The sequence below is a fragment of the Pyxicephalus adspersus genome, chromosome 1 (genome assembly GCF_032062135.1).
Source record: "Pyxicephalus adspersus chromosome 1, UCB_Pads_2.0, whole genome shotgun sequence".
In the NCBI taxonomy this organism is placed as follows: Eukaryota; Metazoa; Chordata; class Amphibia; order Anura; family Pyxicephalidae; genus Pyxicephalus; species Pyxicephalus adspersus.
In genome coordinates, this window is record NC_092858.1 from 68,297,249 (window position 1) to 68,317,671 (window position 20,423).

A 20,423-nucleotide genomic window follows, 5' to 3' on the forward strand; every position below is an offset into this window, starting at 1 on the left:
GCAGGTGGATGCTGTGTATTATTTCTGTGTTGGAGATGTTCCTGCAGGAAAGATACAACTTCTACTAACTGGCATTGAAAATAGTCCATGTCCCCTTCATGTTGTCTGCTATAACCCTCACAAAACAGAAAGCATATTGATGCTGAGAGAGTTAAGTCTTCGAACATCTGGAAGGTATAAACCTGTAACCTAACATGCCACCCATGCCACCCTGCATAAAAATCCTATTCTAAGCTACTGACATTTTTCTATTTTTTATTATTTAATGATAATATTCAGTATATGTTAGATATATTTTCAGTATGTAATTTTGTTTATAAAGTAATTGAAATTAAATTAAAAAGCAGCCTATTAACTTGCAAAAATGCATAGACTAACAGAAAAAGAGGAGCGTCAACTAAGGAGAGAGTAATAGTAGAATCAAATTTAAATTACTTACACCATGGGATGTCAAACTGAAATACACAATGGGCCAAAATTAAAAATTTAGACAAGTCACAGGCCAAACTTGAAACTGAAAAAGCACCGCTACTACAATTCCCTGCGTCAAGAAAACAGTCCAATGCAGAGCTTAATGTTATAAGTGGCTGGAGCTCCCTCTTCACTGAAATAGCACCGCTACTACAATTCTCTGCATCCATAAAACAGTCCAATGCAGGGCCACGCATAGGCAGAGAGGCCACTGGTCCATAGACGCAAGTGATGCTGCTACTACGATTCCCGACATTACTTGCGTCTATAAAACAGTCCAATGTGGGGCCACGCATACGCAGAGAGGCCGCTGGTCTCTAGACTTGAGGGATGCCGGGAATTGTAGTAGCGGCGCTATTTCAATGCAGCGGCCGGCCAGCTGCAATTCATATTTACGTTGCGGTCCAGAGTTTGCCACCCCTGACTTACACTGAGCTTTTAGCAATTGGTAAATAAATAAAGCTGTTATTATGTTTCTTTTTTTCATTAAGGGACACTGAAAGTCTTTAACCTTTAAATTATATTGCCACCTACAGGAGAATTTCACTCTATCAAACCAAAAATTTAGGCCAGCCAAGGATACTAGCACTATCGGCAAAATGTAAAGTTTTTATTAGTGTGCTAGTGGCATCTGTTTTGTTTTTTTAATTTTTTTTTGTTTATTCAAGACTCTTATCTACAACACTGTTGGAACTTCATTTCTTCAATTGTAGCTATCATATGTGATTGTCCTTAGACTGAACTTTGGAGCTGTGATATAGCTTCAGACACTAATACACTGGGTATTGTCCGAAAGTGATTTTTCAGGGTACTGGGTTCTACATAGTGCACTTTCCAATCTTCATTCTGCTAAATGATAGCCTGGGTGCACTTTCAAGGTCTAAAGCAGCTGGTTTGTCTTAGGCTGGTTCGGCGGAACACCAAGAATAAACTCAATTACTTAGCTCACTAAGCACATTTATTTTCGGCTGGTTTTGCTACTGAAAAGTTTAGTGTTGCTATGCTGATATCATTCAACATGGTATTACGTTGCGCATGTTCTCTCTTTCCCGCCACTGAGCCTCAAACTCTTTCCACTGATGCTCCTGCTTACACAAAGCCATGTGAATCTTCAGTCTTCATTTCTTGTGTGTACATAATTCCTGTGCTGCATCCATGTTTCTCTGAGTACAAAACCTAAGTAATAGACTGCAAAGTCTTCTCCTTCTCAGTCTGATAGGTACCATTGGTTTTTTTTCCTCCACTCTATCAACTCCTATGTTGCAACCAGCCCAGGCTCAGCTCCCTGTCCACCTATATGTCCAGGCACCTAAAGTCTGCCAAATCTGCAGACAAGCCTTCATTTGTGTGAGGGTGCTTCCCAACTTTTTATAGTGGGTGAAGGTTTATTAAAGTTTCAGTGTTTTTCCCAGCCCCTTTTAGATGAACACAGCACCAGGCACTTCCAGCACTTCCAGGGTTTAGTTCCAGCCTATTCATTATTCCCAAGCCCATTCTTTGTTCACAAAACTTATGAATTTGAGTTAAAAATTATGCATAGAATCTACCAAATCTGACATTGCCCCTTTTTATCAGGAAGGCCTTTTGGCTTCTATGGACTTCAAAGATGCTTTCTTACATATTCCATTCTTGTGGCACACCCATTGTGGAATGCTTGGATGACCTCCTGCTGATGGAGCAGTCAGTGTGGATTATGTTTATTACCTAAACATCAAAGATCTAAAAAAGTTTTAAAAAATGTGATTGGAACATGGTTAATATAACAGTGTTGTTTTCATTGAAATTTATCATTTTGAGTATCTAAGTCTGGTCCTGGACACAGCTCAGTTCAGAGTTTTTCAAATTTAGCATTCCAGGCTTAGAACTCGCTAATACTTTTAAATAGGAGTCCTAGGTCTGATGGTAGTTTCTTTCGAGGTATTCTAATTTGCCTCATGTCATACCTGATCACTACAATGCAACACACTGTCATCATGGGGCAAATCAAACCAGTATCTGGAAGGATTGTTTGGTCTTTCATCAAGAACCAGGTTGGTGGCTTAGTATTCTGATTTTGGAGTAACAAAAGTCTTTCCTTTTTGAAGGATCCTCACTATAGTTGCCAGCCTGTCAGCAGACTTCTGCAGTAGGCAGAATATGGATAAATGGGAGTGGTCCCTTACAGCCAAAGTTGTTTCTACCTGTGCTCCTGGCCTCCAGGTTCAAACAAACTGGACAGGTTTGCTTACAGGTATGGAAACCGCTAGACAAATCACTGGATGATCTGTGGGATAAGTACACCCTGAACTATGCCTTTTCTTTTCTAAAACCTTCTTCCTCTTCTTCCCCTTTATTGGCAAGAGTGATATGCATTGCACTCCAATGAGCCCCATTGCTCCAGATTGGTCCAAGTTAATGCGGAGCGCTGACGTGGGCCAGTCTGCCACTGTCCAATCTTCTTGTAGGTGACAATTTTAACCAAAATTTATTGTGTTGTATACATAAGAAGGTAATAGGAGTATATCACATAAACATAAACTTTTATACAGCAGCATATGTGTTGATTATAATATTGGCACCATGGTTCTTTTGCTGTTACAATATCAAATGTTTATTGTCAGATTCTTCAGGGCATAAAATATCAACTGTGTGAACATTTTTCATAACATAGGTGATTATAATTTAAATGCATATATGCAGAGTATACATTAGAAAAGAATTCTCACCTTCTTTCATAGGTTCCATATTTGTTCTGAGAAAATGTTAAAACAAGGTAACAATCTACAAATTGCTGAAACAACAACCGACAAAGATTTACAAGGTATAGCTACTTTTTTGTTTGCTGAAAAGCCATTTACTAAAGTGTATGTGACAGAATGTAATGTATGGTAACATTTTTCAGATAGATCTATTATTATCTATTTTAACTATTAATTAGATGTGTGTCGGTTATAAGTAAAAGGTGAGTGGGTGTAAGTTTTCTTTGTTTTTTCTGAGCAGAACCTTGGAAAACTGTATGTTAGCACCAGTTACTATAAATAAATGACAGTACATGGGGAATTATGGTAATCCATGCCAAAGGATTACCATAATTATTTAATAAACATTTTGAAGAACTGACTTTAGACTGACCATACTTATGTCTTATAAACATATCCCAATGTTGTTGGCAAGAAAACAACTGTGTAAATTATTTTCCTTTGTTTGTATGTATTAACAATAAAACTAAATGATTACAAGTGGTTGCACGCCCCATTTAAAAGAGTTTGGAATCAGTACATTTAAAACTGGAAGACTGACTTTTCATCATTTACTTTGTAGTTTATGTATTACCATATATTTAATATTTTACCATGTGCTTTGTAATTTTTATGAATAATGTGTCCATAGAGTTTGATTTCAAGAAAGATGAAGAGTTGATTGTAAAGGAGCTGGAGGAAGCACAAGAAACACTAAAGCAGTTGCAGGATATTTTAGGAAAACTGTATCACTCAGAAGAAGGCAAGTATGACAAACTTTTTGAAGTTACCTGGATCTGACCATGCGGAAACGTCCATTAACCTTTGGAAAAGAACCTCTTGAATTCTAGGGCCAAGCTGTATCTGGGACTTCTTCCCATGTTGCATTTAAGGTCTGACAGCATCTAATGCTGAATCCCTAACCATTTATTTAGCTGTTAAATGCTGAAACATTTAACAATTAAAACATCTGACAAATTGATCCAGTCTAATGAAAGCAGATCTCACTATCTCACCTGCTGGACACTTCCATGGTCATCCCACACTGTATTTTACTTTTCCTTCATAAAATCAGACCTGCAGTTTCCTATAGAATATTTTCCACAAAATGAGAGCACTGCAGTTAAAAGACTTTGACAGGTTATTATATGACTAGGCTTTCCACCTCCACATTTTTTGCTTTTCATAAAAACATTGTTTTGCTTCTAAATGTAAAGTGTTAGGCACATTGGTAAAGCACTATGCTCCACTTTATAAATGTGCCTTTTTTAACAAGATTTTATTTTTTCATTTAAAACCTTTATAAAACTGTAGAAAAATAGTTGTAGCATAACTTTACAATATACAATCAAAGAGTTGAAATAATATATGTTAACATGTATAAATAAAGGTGATGAAAGGGCGGAGAAAGATAAGAAGGAAAATGAAAACAATTTCTGGAGCAAGAAGTAGATAACAATATGAAAAACTGGGAATAAAACCATAACAAACAAATCTCAGGCCCAAGGGCAGCACGGTTGGCCCAGTGGTTAACACTCTGGCCTTTGCAGCATTGGGTCTCAAGATTGTATCCTGGACAAGACTCTATCTGCATGGAGTTTGTATGTTTTCCCTGTGTCTGTGTGGGTTTTCTCCAGGTTCTCTTGTTTCCTCCCACATTCCAAAAACATGCAGTTAGGTTATTAGGCTTTCCTTCACAAATTTCCCTTTATTTACATTAATGATATATGACCATGACATTAAATTGTGAGCCCCTTTTTAGGGACAGTTAGTGATATGACATTGGACTGAAATACTGTAAAAATAATAATAATGGGATAAGAAGACAATAGTAAACCACAAAAAAACACAGTAGTTATGAGAAAAGGTCAAAAGACCTTATTTCATATGTACCAAATAGAGTATTTGAATTTGTCATATTTATCAGACAAGTCAGTGGGCATTTTTGTGGAAAACACCCGTACGGAGGCAGAGTTTTATGTAGGAATATTGTACAGATGTGGCAAAATACCCAAAACACACCAATATTAATTTAGAATATACATGTCTCTTATATTTAGAAACCATTTGTCCATCTGAAAGTTTAGCGGTCACTTATGAGAAAGTTGGTGTAACTGTATGTGTGTAGCAGTGGTATTGTATTGTACTGATGGTAAGCTCTTCGGGGCAGGGTCCTTCAATCCCCCTGTGTCACTGTCTGTATCTGTCTGTCATTTTCAACCCTTATTCTATTTAATGTACAGCTTTGCATAGGATGTTGGTGCTAAATAAATACTGTTTATTATTAATAATAATATTAGTAATAATAATAATAATAATAATAATACTGTACTACTAAGTGCTGCAAATATCTGCTCTACTTAATCAGCAGGACACATTGGCTGCATGATCAGCAAATGATTTATTTGCAGTATGGCAACATATCCTGGTATACAAGCTGTTCACATTACATAATGTCTCCAAGTAAGGTTACAAAATAATCTTACTATTAGAGTTACATAGACACACCCTCCTAGTCAGAATTTCTAGTTCATACAATACACTCTGTGACATTACTTACACTGGACAACCACTAGAGGGCACTTTTACTCTGCAAAGTGCTATGTACAAAGATTGACATTTGTCAGATATTTTAATTCTTTGTTAATACATTTCAGATTTGACAAAAAAAGAAAGTGTCTACCAACAAGAGTTATTTTAGAAAGAAAATGTGTTCACCTATATAGATGTTTATGCTTTTGTGACATACTTTATATTTTAGAACTATGTCACATGATCGGCAACTAAAAAATAATTTTAAAGAATTGAATTTGTAATGAAATATATAAAACAAAATGTTGAGTTTGAAAGAATAGCATTATTGTATTAATTGCAGTGCAGCCTTTATTTATGGACTCTATACTTTCTATGCTTCTATATAGACACTAACAACTATCCTGTGTCAGAAGAGGCTGCTGAGGACTGTATAAGCTCAGAAGAATGGCTGAGGAAGTTTGGCTTGAAATCACAGAAGCTCCTCTTTTATGATGCCCTGGCAGATTGTGCCTTTCGCCATAGTGATGGTGTAGTGGATATTAAGACCAAACCAGAGGATGAGTCTCTGCAAACTGATGCAGTTAAGTGTTAAAGGCAAAGCAAGTTTGTGTTTCATTAACACACAATAATAGAGTTTAACTTGTGCTTGAATTGTACACTCAGCATCCCTAGGGAAACCTGAGGACTGCGTTTCAAATTACAGTCATGGGGGAAGTCAAATGTCTGTAGGGAGCAAATTAGAAAATCGTATGTTAATTCTCACATACTCCTACATACCTGGAAGTACTGTGTATTTGAAATGGGGGGAAGAACTATATAGAAAATTTGTTTTGTCTTACCATGTTTAAACATTGGTGTGCATTAAGCATTGAATCTCCTAAAATTGATATGCTAGCTTAAATGTATTCCTTTTATTAGCACCTGACCCTATTTTTTTCTGTGGACGCCATAGTGTTATCTTTGTAATGTATGATTGGTGCACTTGAGTTTCTGGTTCCATGCGCCTGTTAAATCCCTTTCAAGAGGTGTTTCTTACTCTTGTGAAACCGCCATTGTGAACTTCCCATTTTTTAAACACTCAAAATCCCAGGGGCTTACCACAGTTTCCAATACTGTTAAGAACAATGGCTTGAGATTTAGGTGATTTAGGTGACCACACTGTAAAGCTGCAGCTGTTTTTAAGCTATGTTTCTGAGAACAGAGCTTGTAAGGCCCTGGTCAGTACTAGTATTCTCCAGACACCAGTCCCCCAATCTAACGCTGCAATCTTCACCTATAGCAGCCCCCGCTCAGCCTTGGGAGACTGATTGCGTCTCCCAGCACTCGGTTGCCCCCAGGACTTGGGGGGGGGGGGGGGACAGTGCGCAGAGGTTGGTGTTTGGGGAAGGTCCTGCAGCTGACCAGAAGCCCACAGATAAACAGTACAGGAATTACCAGGAAATCCAGAAAGAAAGCCAAAGTCAACAAAAGATCAGTCCACCAAACAAGGTACAAAGCAATGGGCACAAGCAGAGTCGGGGTCACAGACAGAGGTTTGTCCCACCGGAGTACAAGTGAAATTCCAGGCAACAGGGAATGGTCAGCAACAGAAAAACACATAAGAAACTCACCAGCACAGATAAGCCCAGCTAACGCTACAACAGGCACAGAAGCCTGGAAGCAGAGAGGCTATAAAGCCCAGCAGCCAATGACAGCATGGGATGACACAGGTACCATTCTGCTAATCAGCTGTAGCACAGCTCCAAATTCCACTAATCTGTGCAGCCTCAGTGCAGGGGATGCCGAGAGGAAGAAGACATCAAGAGGGAGACAAAGTTGCTGCAACCCGCAGAGCACTAATCCTAAAACTCCTATGCTACTGCGAGCGCAGCTGGCAGAGGGAATAGGCCAAGCGCGCCCTCCTGTGGGGGGGCATCACCTGGGGTTGTAGGCCCAAAAGAGCACCTCCTAAGAGAGACTCTCTAAATCCAGTAGGTCAGCATAAAAAATTCAGCATTTTAAGAAGTAAATCAGCAACAATGTCTACCATATCACTATTAAAAACTAGTATTTTTAGGCAAAATCACATGACCGGTAATATTGTAAAAAGACTTAAAAATCACTTTTAATACATACTACATAGTAGGATAACATATATCTACATTTACAGGAAAACAATATGAAACTGATAAATGCCAAGTACTGTGACCAATTTGTCCATATTCTTTGGAAAGATGGTTCTGTGGTTCATGTTCATATCAGTAAGGAGAAGTACAGATGGTATGAAGAAAAAATGAAAACCGCATTGGACAAGATGGAGAGAAGGTGACAAAACAGACCTTGTAATACTATAATGTTTTTAGGTCTTTTTAGCATTTCTAGTTGTTAGAAAGCAGATTGACATTATACTATAAAGTCTTTGTTGTAGTCTTTGATGTTGTTTAGGAATCATGATATTTAATAATGCTTTATGTACATATTTGAATTAATATAGCATTTACCCCAGTAGTTTATTTTTATGGTTTAAGTGATTTTGTACTCAGGCTTTTCAAATACATAAAATATTTAAAAAAAAAAAGAAGTGAAAGCGTTTTTAAACACGCTCTTATTTAAAAATTATCTTTAAAGTTACAAAAAGAAGCTCTTTTGCCATTGAGAACAAATCTTGGCAGCCTGCCAGCCTACTTAAAGCGTCAAAAAAAATCACACTTACCTTTAGTCCCGCTGATCCCTCAATGGTGCTGGACCTTTCCTCAATCTGGTCCCATACTGTCCTGGAATTCTTCTTCATGCCGGCACAGAGGGAGCACCAGGCACCGCCATCTTCGGTCTTCTTGCTACATCACCCAATCTTGCACTGCACAGGTGCAAGACTGGATAACGTAGCCCGTTGTAAAGGGGCAATAAAAAGGACCTGATTTCACTGTGCACGCATGAGATTGGCACCTCTTTCCCCTTAATGAAGAAAGTGCTCCTTCTGTGCATGCCGATAACGGAGCAGCCAAGAGCCTTCTGGGATGTATGACGTAGGTAACCTGGTATGTATCACGACAGAAAGGGGAGGTGCTGGACCCCTTTTTTTAAAAAAAAAAACATCAGCTTTTCACTTTATATAAAAGGATTGTCTACCCTTTTATATAAGGTAAAACATTTGAGTTTAGGTACGCTTTAATAAAAACAAGCATCAGTTGTTTTAACTTTTAGAAAACAGACTGAAATAGTACTTCAAAGTATTTGTTGTGAACTTTGATGTTTAATAACCAATTACTTTTTTAGTACAGAAAGCTCGATAGGTCATAAATTTTTTGAAGGAAATAGAAAACTATGCCCACCCCCAATAAATCCAAATTGTTGCTGCTGCACTTAATTGTAACTGCATTTGCATTTACAATTTTTTCTTAGATCTCCCTCTAAACCACAATACACCCCTTAAAACATAATTTCTACTTCCAGTGAAGTCCATCCTGCAACGCTGTGTGAATAATTTTGCACTGCTTATGGATTGTTGTCTTATGTTGCACTACAGGTTTGCACTTCTTTGGCAGTTTAGATGTTGCTGCCCAACTTTGAGTGTGTGAGTCTGTTGAAGTCTTTATTAGTTAAGGCAGGAAGAAAAATCCCACAGTGGAAAAAGGAACAGTTTTTTAATGGTTGTGGTTGGTATAAATGACCTGTGGGAAAAAAAAACAACAACATTAGGTTAACAGATCTTACAAAAATGTAGATAATTTCTTAACAGAGTCATTGTACTCACCTAGGGATAGGGGTTGAAATAATTATTCTACACGTATTTCTTTATTATATTAACATATAGTTTTTTTATATTAATATTATTAGAGTAAAATGGCTACAGAAAGGGAGCAGAGAGCTGTTTGGAACTATACTTGAGGATCAAGTCTACATTCTCATTGACACCTCCCATTCCATGAAGGACAAGCTGTTTTTGGTGAAGGAAAAGATATTTCAGCTTATGCAGGTAAAGCACAAGTTTTCTTAATAACACAGACAAGCACATCGGAGGACAGTACATGCAGAGCAGCCTGAACTCTTGAAGACTTAAAGAATACCATTTATGAATAGCAGTCTTTGGGGACTTTATATTAAATATCAGCATTTGTAATTGTGCCTAAAGTTGCCTAAATTCAATGATATGAATAGCAACTGCATTATAAAGAATACCCACTTACATGGATTAGCCCAAAACGATGCAAACTCTGTAAACTATGAGTATATCTCATCTAGAAAAATTTGGCCTGACAAATATGTAGATATTTTTTCCAGAGAGCTACCTTTACTTGTCTGCATTCAAAGTTTGTATTAAACCTGGAAAATCACATTTGTAATAGATGGGCATTAGGGATTGGGTGTCTAAAGCTTTTGCTTTGAGTTTCTGCTAAGGTTTCATGTATAAACTTGTATAATTCATATCTACTATCTACTTTATGGTTTAAATTCTCTTATGTTTTTACTGTTATGTTTTTGGTAATTTGTTCTTATTAGGAGCAACTTAAACACAAAAAGATGTTCAACTTTGTAAAGTTTGATTCCAAAGTAGATGCTTGGAAAGCAAAACTAGCAGAAGTTAATGAAGATAATCTGAAGGAAGCATCTTACTGGGTTAAGGAATTGAAGGTAATGTACATCATTTTAACTGCACCCTCCACACTAGTAATTCTTGTAGCACAATGAGGTGAAACAGCAGGTGGATCATTTTTGATTGTGTTAAATACTGATTACAAATGTAAGATATATAAAACAATTCTTTCTATTTGCAGGTGTAAAAGTGTTAAAACTATTTTTTATATATATAATTTATCTATCTTGTTTATTTATTTATCTTGATATTTATCTATCTTGTCAATTTGCCATGGTGACTGTTTGTGAGTGAAGAGCAAGTGATTAAAATTAAAAAAGTTTTTTAGTGAAAATCTTCCAATGGGGCCACTTATTCCAAGAAACTGCTTTTTAAGTGAGAACAATTATTCACCTTATAGAAATGTCACTTCTCCTTTTGTTAAAAGGAAGTTCAGAGAACTCTCGCCTAAAGATGCCAAACAGCAGAAATTAAATACACATAGGTTTAACCATTCCTTGCTTTACTGAAATCTAAGAAAGGTTTTCATCTTGGATATATTAGTTTTCCAGTTGAAAAATGAGAATTCTTATCTGCTCCTGTGTAATGTCTACTGCTTCCCTCAAAAAGACAATACATATTTTCCATCTTCATCTGTATAAACTCTCTACTAGATATAAATTGGAACATGTATTATATTGTTGTGCATGCAACCATTAATATAAAGTGTGGTTTGGAATATCATATACAACATAATGGCTTTTTTGCTAATTTTGTATTTTGGTAACTGTAATTAAGGAAATTAATTCTCTTTAGGAAATTTAAGGATCTGATTTAATTTTATCTTTAGGTAATCCTCTGAACAAGCATTTATTATTAAAATACAAGGAAGACTACTTAATGTTTTAGAAAACAGACAGTTGTACTTTGGCAGGCTGAACACAGTAATCCATTCAACCCAACACAGAATGCAGACAGGTCAGGCGGACATTATCTTTCTGAGAACATGACAGACAAAACACTTTGCTCATTCAATGATATTTGGAGGCCGCCAGTTACCTGACCTCGCATTTTACAAGCAGAATAACAAAAAGCTATGAATATTTAACCAATGTACTCTTTCATTTCGTGGTATTCTCTCTGAGGCATTTATAGTCTGTTACAAAAGGACAACAGATTCTCAGAATCGTAATTGTATTTCACATACTAACATATAAACACATATTTCCTATTAGTAATACTGCCAAATTTTAACATTTACAAAACAAAGAAAATAATTTCATGTTTAGGCTTTTTTAGGAATATATAAGCAAAAGGCAGATGGCTTTCTTTACATTTAAGTGTGCTAAAGTAAGGTAAAAAGAAGGAAATCTGTTTTTGAAATATGAGGTGATCCTGGATTACTGGGTCCATTCATTTGCAGAATGTGCAACGATTCAGAGCTTGTTCTTCACAGTTAGATGTTTTAGAATCAACGCAGGTGCAGTTCATATTATCTTATACTTTATTCATTCAAGTCCTATTCTCTAATTTGCCACTCACAGTCAATCATTTGACAGAACCAATGGGTACCCATATTGAACTACTGCTGAAAACCTTCAGTGTCATTTTTTTCAATTTTTGGAATTATAAAGTGGATCTCAGGTTTAGAAAGTTTGTAGGACAATTGGCAATACATTGCTGACATGTCTACATGATAAATTCCAGTGACATTTTTAACCTTCTAGAATCAGTTTTCATCTAATATTATACCCAACATAGAGATTTACATATGGAACCAGAACATCGGGCTATAAATAGTGGGTACTGTAGGTTGGCTGGATGGAATCAATTTTCCAATGTAAGAAAGTCTTTTGGTAATTTATGTTAAGAAAAAAAGTCATATTTACATTTTTTTTTTTCTTGGAAGGTTGGCAGCTCAACAAATACTCTGAAGGCTCTCCAGGTTGCTCTATCCGACAGTAATACCCAGGCAGTTTATTTACTTACAGATGGACGCCCTGATCAGGTAATAGAAGGACAAAGAGGAAAATACTATGGCAGTTCCAAAGATTTAACACTCCTAATTTGTTTGCACTACATTCTACAGAACTACCTAAGGCTATCATTTTTTAATACAGTGATAAGGGCAGCTTAAAAGTACATTAGATGTATCTGGCCAGATTTAGATATAACAATAAGATATAATGATACATTTCGTAGACAACTGCTATTGTTTGCTGCTACCAATAAGGTATAAATAAGGTATTTGAGGAACTTACCTAACATTTAGGTATTAAATATGAGTTACAAAATTTAAAGCCTAGTGATACTGGCAAAATGTACAAAAATGTGCAATATATGTAAAAAAAGAAGCTTGGAACTTAACTGTTTTTACTTTTGTAGCCCACAGAAACAATTCTTGAAAACATCAACCTGTTCAAACCTGTTCCTATCCATACAATTTCATTTAACTGTGATGACACCGAGGCTAATAGCTTCTTGTATGAGCTCTCCAGCAAGACCAGTGGTCGTTTCCATGCGTACACTAATCAACTCAAAGATCCTGATGCTCCACAACCTTTTGTGGTAAGTTCCCACCCATAAATGTCAAAGTGCTCATTGTTAAGTGCATCAAGGATATATTCCTTTAATTTAAAAGAGATTTCCTTCCTACATGACCATAACAAACAATAAATTAGTGTTTAACAAACATGGAAAATGATCATATGGTGGCAATGATTACGCCCGATTGTTCAAAAGTTGCATATGTATGTCATATGATTTTCTTTGTGGATCCTATCCAACTAATGTTGTGGGAACCTTTACAGGCTGTCTAAGATTCAGCTCTCTTAGGGCTAGTCAAGTTGTTAGATGTTCAGGTTTGCAAACAATTGGTTCATAGAGTTATAGGAGTACCCATAGAATGAAAAATTCTGAAACAAAAAAATCACTAAATAATCCTGAAGGTCACTATGGACTAGGGCTTTGAAACAATTTTCCAGGAAATTCAGCAGCCTATTGGATTCATTTAATAAATCAGTGTAAAAAGTAAAGGCTTTGTACAAAAGGCAGTCGCCCTTAACACCAAAATGGATATATATTATACTGAGTTAATTGGTTTTTGTGGTTTCATATTAAACTTTGCCTTGCTGAATAGACACACATGATGTTCATTTAACTGATTATAACAGGAAGAAACAGTTAGTGGGAAATGTACTTTAAGACAAGTAAGGTAAAGCATGTCCATGCAAACAATGATCTAATAGCTCAAAATCCGACAATCTTTTCTCTGTGCACTGGCCAGATGCCAAGCGTAACATTAGTTTTTGCTTTCTGTGTTACATTGAGTTTCTTTTACTTCCGACCTTCGAGACACAATAGGAGGTGAAATGAATCTGCAACATTAGATATATCACCTTTCATATATTTCTCATATATTTCTTTTTATTTTGTCATCCAAATTAAATTGTTAAGGTACAGTAAAGTTTAATATGCAAATCAGGATGCAACACATATGCATATGGAAGTATGGCCTCTCCATGTACAGAAATAATTACTATACTAACTAACTATACATAATACATTTATGTAAAAATCTATTAACACTTATTGATGTTGATTTACAAAACAGGTTTAAGCTGTTCACTTAGCAAAGTTAAATATCACTGTATAAGGGTGTGTTTAGCTTAGTAAATCAGATAATGCTCTGCTGACTAATCATGTGCATACAAAATACATATTTAAAAAATATTTTCTTGTGTATGATTGTGTGTTCTTTGTAAGTTGAACTTGTACTATATGCATTAACATACATTTATATTCCTTTGTAGGTTAATAAACTTCCTAAACCTCTTTAGTAAAATAACCACATTAATAAAACAATTTACTGTAAACAAAGCTGATCTCTTGTAATATATTTATAAAAATACATTGAAAACACATATATTTTATTACAGAATTGCAATTGCATGCATATTTACATATTCTTCCTAATTCCAATGTATAATGTTTTTGGCATGCAGAGTGAAGACATAAAACTCCTTTTAAAAGAGATTGATGAAGGGAGATCCAGTCTGGAAAAGATCAAGAAACTTCATGTTGAATGTTTAATGTTAGACTGGTACCACAATGGAGCCAAGGATTTATCACACAGGTTAGATGTGTTCCCTTTTGGTTCCAGAACTGAATATTCATTTAAAGGCAGACCCTAGAGAAATACTTGTGACCATATAGGAATAGTAACTGTAATCATAGTATTTCATATATGATTTTTTTTTAATTACAACTACCTTTATTTAATATTTTCTCTATGATTTTATATACCTGCCAAGCTGCTAGCAATAGGTGGTGATTATAGGTGAATCCTAAGATTAAAGAAGAAAACCTTTCCTTCATACTGTATGGCACTGATTTATGAAAGCTCTCCAGGCTGGAGAGGATACACTTTCATCAGTGAAGCATAAATCAGGCCCAAAGTGTCAAAAAGTTCCATAGGTAGTACACACAGCAACATAGCTCTTATTCTGTTGGAAACGGGAAGTTGCTGCAAAGATTATTATATATTAAGTAGATTAGAGACACAGATGCACATCAGACTGACTTACCAAAGTCCAGAAAATTAATAAAGAATTATTTAGATAGAGTGGAACTCCATAATAGTCACAGTAATTTTAAAATGTGCAAAGGCTAGTGCAAATATGTCACTACTAGGACCCCTAGAAAAATCATTACATGCAAAACTATTATTAGTTTAACACTGTAAAATGTTCACAATATTTTAAAATGAACTTTTTGGCTCTGTGAAACAAACAATGACTGAACTGCTGGTAAAGACTAATTTTTGCATATGGATGATTACTGATGTAGATTAGGGACCTGATTGTTTTGTAGGTAACTAAGCAGAAGGCTCTCAGTACATTGGTGATTTGTTTGTAATGTAATAGTAGTAAGCTAGTTTTGCAAGAACCAACAATTTCTTATAGTTGCTTGCAGCAAAGTACTAAAATATATATTTTACTGTGGAAACAAATCCAACATTTCCTGCTGGTCTGCCAGGTAGTAAATATTAGATATTATATCTTAGAGACATAAGAATATAATGGTTATTTTTTTTTTTGGAAAATGTATAGGCAATATTGTTGTTTTTGTTATTTTTGTAAGGGTGCACTAAGGACAAAATAGTTTTCAAACTCTGTAGCCTATTAGTTATCATTGAAGTGAAATACCAGAATGTTAGCATTTACACCAGATTTTTTTCCCGTTTTATGTAGGCTGCTTGAAACCCAAAGCCTGAACAACTTCTCAGTGTCGCAGTCTGCTCAGGAATCCAAAACTTCTACACCATTATTACAAAGGAAAAGTTTAAGTCCACATAGATTACTCAGAAGGAAGAAACTTAGGCATGCAGGTAACACTACTATGTTTCCAAATGAACCAGGTGATGTAATGATTTGAGAACAATCATGTAAAGTTCAACTAAAATTACATTGTGAACTTATAAATAGAAATGTGCCCCTATTGGGAGAAGGAAAGAAAATGAGGGCAGAAATGTGTTTTAGTTATTTGAGCAGTCAGGACACTGTTGATTACTTATACATTCATATTCTTATTTGTTATCCAGTAAGATTCTAAATATTTAGGCTGCACACCAAGTTCATCTAAATTCCAATACACGCTTCATGTTTCGGTAGATTTATGGATGGATTTGTGGCCAGTAAAACACAGGAAACTCTAAAACCCACAGGAAGTGTTCTACCCTTCTCAGTTGTGTAGAAGAAACTATTCATACTGAGACATACAGCTATTATTATGTTAATTACAATTAATGTCACAATGCAGAGTCGCTGGCGTGCACGATGTGTCAAACTCCTTGCACTCTGTTTATTGTAAAGTGCCAAAAGGGTCTGCAGTAGGGTAAGGAACTTCTATACTGGAAAATGTTTAGTGACTCGGTTTTAAAGTTTTAGCTGCACACTTCACTGGTGCAATCTTGTAGAAGTACATTGTAGAAGGAAGAACTTTGTAGAAGGAAGAAAGCATGCACTGGGCTATGGACTTTGACCTTAGGCAGCACATATTTGTGTGGTTCCAAAACCTAGGTAATGGGATTTTATGGACATCCAAAGCAAAAAGTTAAACCCCTAAATTGACTTTTGGTGCATATACCTGAACAATATAGAACACTTTGTATCTTAATAATATAAACTATTTATATCTTGTGTTATCTGCATCCAAAATAAAAAAGGTTCTAGCTTGAAAGCCAAAGTTACATGGTGCATCTGGTTTATGTGCAAGTGGGTATATCCCTCAGGTACAACTTTATAACAATGAAATGAAAACACTAGTTTATTAGATGCTCACATGGGAATGGGAATCTTTTCCACGTGATATGCATTTCGTGTTCAGGGCATCACTGGGTGTATATGCTGTGCTTTCTCTCCTGATGTAAGAAAACAAGTGCGTTTTTTCAGTAAATATGTGTTTGATTTTCACATTGTCAGAATAATTACTGCTCAGTCCTAAATATGCAATGTTTATTTTCTATCCAATAATACTCACAGAACAGACAAAGTCTAGTGTGCTAAGAGCTCTGAGTCATGGAGTGACACTGTCTGAGAGTACAGCAGACCTGGATATTCCACATGAAACCAGAGAACTTTTCCTCATGAAGGACAAGAAAACTAACTCTGTAATGAAAGGTAAATCTTACCATGCAACTTGATTGCAAAAACACCATAAAGTATATGAGAAAAATGCATTGCATATCTGAAATACATGTATATTTCTTCGTGTTTTGTTTTTTTTAAGTGTTTTCCAAGTACAGAAAAATACCTATTGGTCAGCCAGAAATCCTTTGTGCACCTTTGTCACAAAATACATTAAAAATGTACTGAGGTAGAATAGGGCCCTAGGCAAGGTAGTAGGTTTGGCCCCCATCCTTTCTATAGACTTTAACGAGTATTACGATAGGCACAGAATATAGCTCTCTATATACAGTGTCAATACTTCCATAGATTCTCCCCATCAGACACCTGTAATCTGAAAAGTAAGTGCACAGCTCTGACCAACTGCATTATTTCTCTGGTTTACTGCAGATGCAGGTAGGTTGTTTCTGGGGCTCCGGGACATTGACTACACATTAGGATTCTGCCTAGGGTTGTCTTCTGGATTATCTGTATTTGCAGTACATTTTGTGAATATTCATTTTGTTTATCCAGTTATGTGCAGATGAATTTTTCAAACCATATAAAAGGAAATGCATGTTAACTGCAAGTTAATATTTAGGAGTAATCACACTAGACCTCTGGAAGAATCAACATTGTTACCCATCCTATGGCAATCAGTTTAAATCATCCTGCTGCCCCCACCTAAAGGTTTAAGACAGATAATTGCTATTTACACTAGTACTGCTTTTTGTATTAATCAAAATATCATGTTCAAGCTTCTTGACACAACAGAAATTACAGTTTTAGCACAGATTGCACTGTGCTAGGTTATAGCTTACATTTTTCATAATGAAGCGATGAACATGATATCAACTATGGACTAATAATATTGGGGTTCATACATTTCTTAACTCTTCTGTCGGAAATAATTCTGCCTTGTTTTTAGAGCAGATTGCTTATTTCTACACTGATGTGACATGCAAAAATCAGCAATATCCATTTAAAATAATCCTTTTCTAAACCTTTATGATAAATGGTAAAATGAGGCTCTGATTTTAAAAGCGAGAGTGAATTGTTAGCCAAGCATTACTTAAAATAAAAATTATAATTAAGTATATATATTGTAAATATATTTTAGTTTTATTTCACAAATTCCTGTTGACCCTTCAGTTAAAGCCTACCTATTGCAGCTTCCTGTAATGGAGTAGCAAACATGCAAGCTTTGCTTATGTCGGCTGTGGCTGCTTGCACTACAGCAGGGGTCGGCCAGATACGGCCTATAGTTCGTTCCGGCCTAACGCCCCCCTGGCCGATCCGGGCTAAGGCTCTGGAGCCACAGGTTGCCAGCCGGATCTGCCAGGGGGGGTTAGAAACTACCGGAGCCGCAATGCATACAGAGGAGAGGGATTCCCTGGTGGTGGGCGGAGCCATTAGGGCGGGACTCAGAGTCTGGCCTACTGTGCTCCCGCCCACCCCTAAAATGGCCTAGTGGCCATGAAAGTTTGCCGACCCCTGCACTACCATGAAAAATTAAAAAATAAGTATTGTCACTTTTGACTTACAAGCCAGAAGTTTTCTCAACCATGACCACTCATTGCTTTCTCAATTGACAGCACTAACTCTGATGCTGAGACCTTCCACTGTGATCTGCAGGGTTTGGGAGGGAAGAGTGTGACACGTGAAGGAAGATTTGTATTTCATGTATTTAATTTTAAGTGTTTTTGACTTTAGAATGTCATACAGAAGCCTTAAGCCTTCAGACTATTTAGACATGAACAACAACTGAAATAAAATAATATATCTATGATTTATTTACAGATTTACACATTATTGAGAGTAACAGCATGCAAGAAAAACCTAAAGTAAAACCTAAAAAGTGAGTCTTAAAATTACTTTCCTAATTTATATTGCTAAAACTATCTTGTAATTATTATTTATAAGCATTATTTCCTTTATTATCAATAATATTATGTCCCATTTTAGTGGTTTAGACATTTCTTCATCACGTTGGCTGAGAACACATGGCCTGGTTGCTAGAAGGCTTACTATAATGGACGCCTTAGCCCCAACCACTGTTCCACATTCTGCTAAATATATTCCAGTTCTGGACAAGCATGTTGTTTCTAAAGTGTTTGATGAGGTGAGTGCAAATCCAATATTTTTTTTATTTGTTGTCAAAGTATATCTAAAGTAAAAACTTTTCTGCTTTCTGATCGAGTAGAGGAGGATTAGGAATATTTCCCTTTACCTCCCATCATGTAGACAGGAAGTGAATTAATATCTTTCCAATAGGAGAAAAATCTCTCACTTTTATTTCCAGTGATGATGGTGCATTAGGAAAATTACAAAGTGAATAAAACCTGAAAGTAGTTCTAACTCCTCACCTCTGTATAAAAAATTAAAAGGTATTGCCTTTAGCTACACTTGTGAGTACTTTCATTGTATCCGTAAGCGCTATCACTAGTGGCTAATTTATAAACCTCCTAATTTTGTACAATTAAATAAAATGTGGATGAAGCTTTAAAAATGTGAAAGTCTGATCAAAAGTTTTAGGACAATGCTTCTGGATTTGCCTAAATTGCATCCTAATCCAACCAATCATGAGAACTTTTAAATAGAAATACTTCTGTTTCATAAAATAATTTTGATAGTCTCACTGAAATGAGGTCAGATAATAGGTGTGATATTACTTTAGCATCTACAGAATTTATTAGTGTCCTAGCCTAAGGATACACCCACCTGTCACCCTTTTCAGCTGCTCTCCCTCATTCTTCTATTTGGAGAGAAGAAAAAAATCTCCCTGCTTCTGGTACATGTTGGGCGACCTTTCAGAGCAACCAAATACATCACTAATGCAGTACTAGTGCAGGAACAAAGTATTAAAGGGCAACATATTCATGTTACATTAGGGCAGCCCCTTCACAGGTCAGGGTGGGGGGGGTTATGGTGCCTTTGTTGTTCGCTGCTTTGCATGTGCTTTGGAGCTGCATTTCTTTAGTACATCAGGGTTCTGTTCCAAAAATAATGTCACCGTAATCCATGAAAAATCACTGACTTACACTCACTGTAAAGGGTGTCATTTTAAATAAGATAAGATAGACATGTCCCTAATTTTTAATTGGTCATTTGTGTAAATGTATTCATCTATAGTGGTATTGTTTTCTCAGAGTATTGTATTGATTTACCTAGAGCCATCATTGTAATGTATTTGTAAAAAAAAACTTTGATGTACAGTAAATGTAGAAAATAACTAGTTTTTAAATTTAAAAATAAGGATTAAAAAATAGAGGGTAAATTTGATTTGCTCCAGTTGAAGAACATTAGTAATTTTTGTTTGTCACCACTGCGGGGCAGCATTGAGCTACTTCCCATTGTCTCATTCTTCCTGTGCATGGAAATGACACTTAACATCAAGCATAATTCTTTTTTTTTTTTTTTTTATGATGGTGTTAATTTTGCTAACAATTCATCAAGCAGCATCATTGGAATGTTTAGGCTACA

General features: G+C 35.9%; 1 protein-coding gene across 1 annotated transcript in view; it reads left to right on the top strand.

The window, feature by feature from the left end:
• VWA3B (von Willebrand factor A domain containing 3B) overlaps positions 1-20,423 on the top strand; it is a 76,219-nt gene that overhangs the window by 6,975 nt on the left and 48,821 nt on the right. Inside the window, exons 6-19 of the mRNA XM_072402458.1 lie at positions 5-174; positions 3,189-3,271; positions 3,841-3,951; positions 6,110-6,303; positions 7,873-8,027; positions 9,540-9,678; positions 10,203-10,334; positions 12,185-12,283; positions 12,661-12,843; positions 14,280-14,410; positions 15,528-15,664; positions 16,818-16,955; positions 18,741-18,798; positions 18,906-19,062. Coding sequence (XP_072258559.1) covers positions 5-174; positions 3,189-3,271; positions 3,841-3,951; positions 6,110-6,303; positions 7,873-8,027; positions 9,540-9,678; positions 10,203-10,334; positions 12,185-12,283; positions 12,661-12,843; positions 14,280-14,410; positions 15,528-15,664; positions 16,818-16,955; positions 18,741-18,798; positions 18,906-19,062 — 1,887 coding nt within the window. The remainder of the gene's footprint in view (positions 1-4; positions 175-3,188; positions 3,272-3,840; positions 3,952-6,109; positions 6,304-7,872; positions 8,028-9,539; positions 9,679-10,202; positions 10,335-12,184; positions 12,284-12,660; positions 12,844-14,279; positions 14,411-15,527; positions 15,665-16,817; positions 16,956-18,740; positions 18,799-18,905; positions 19,063-20,423) is intronic.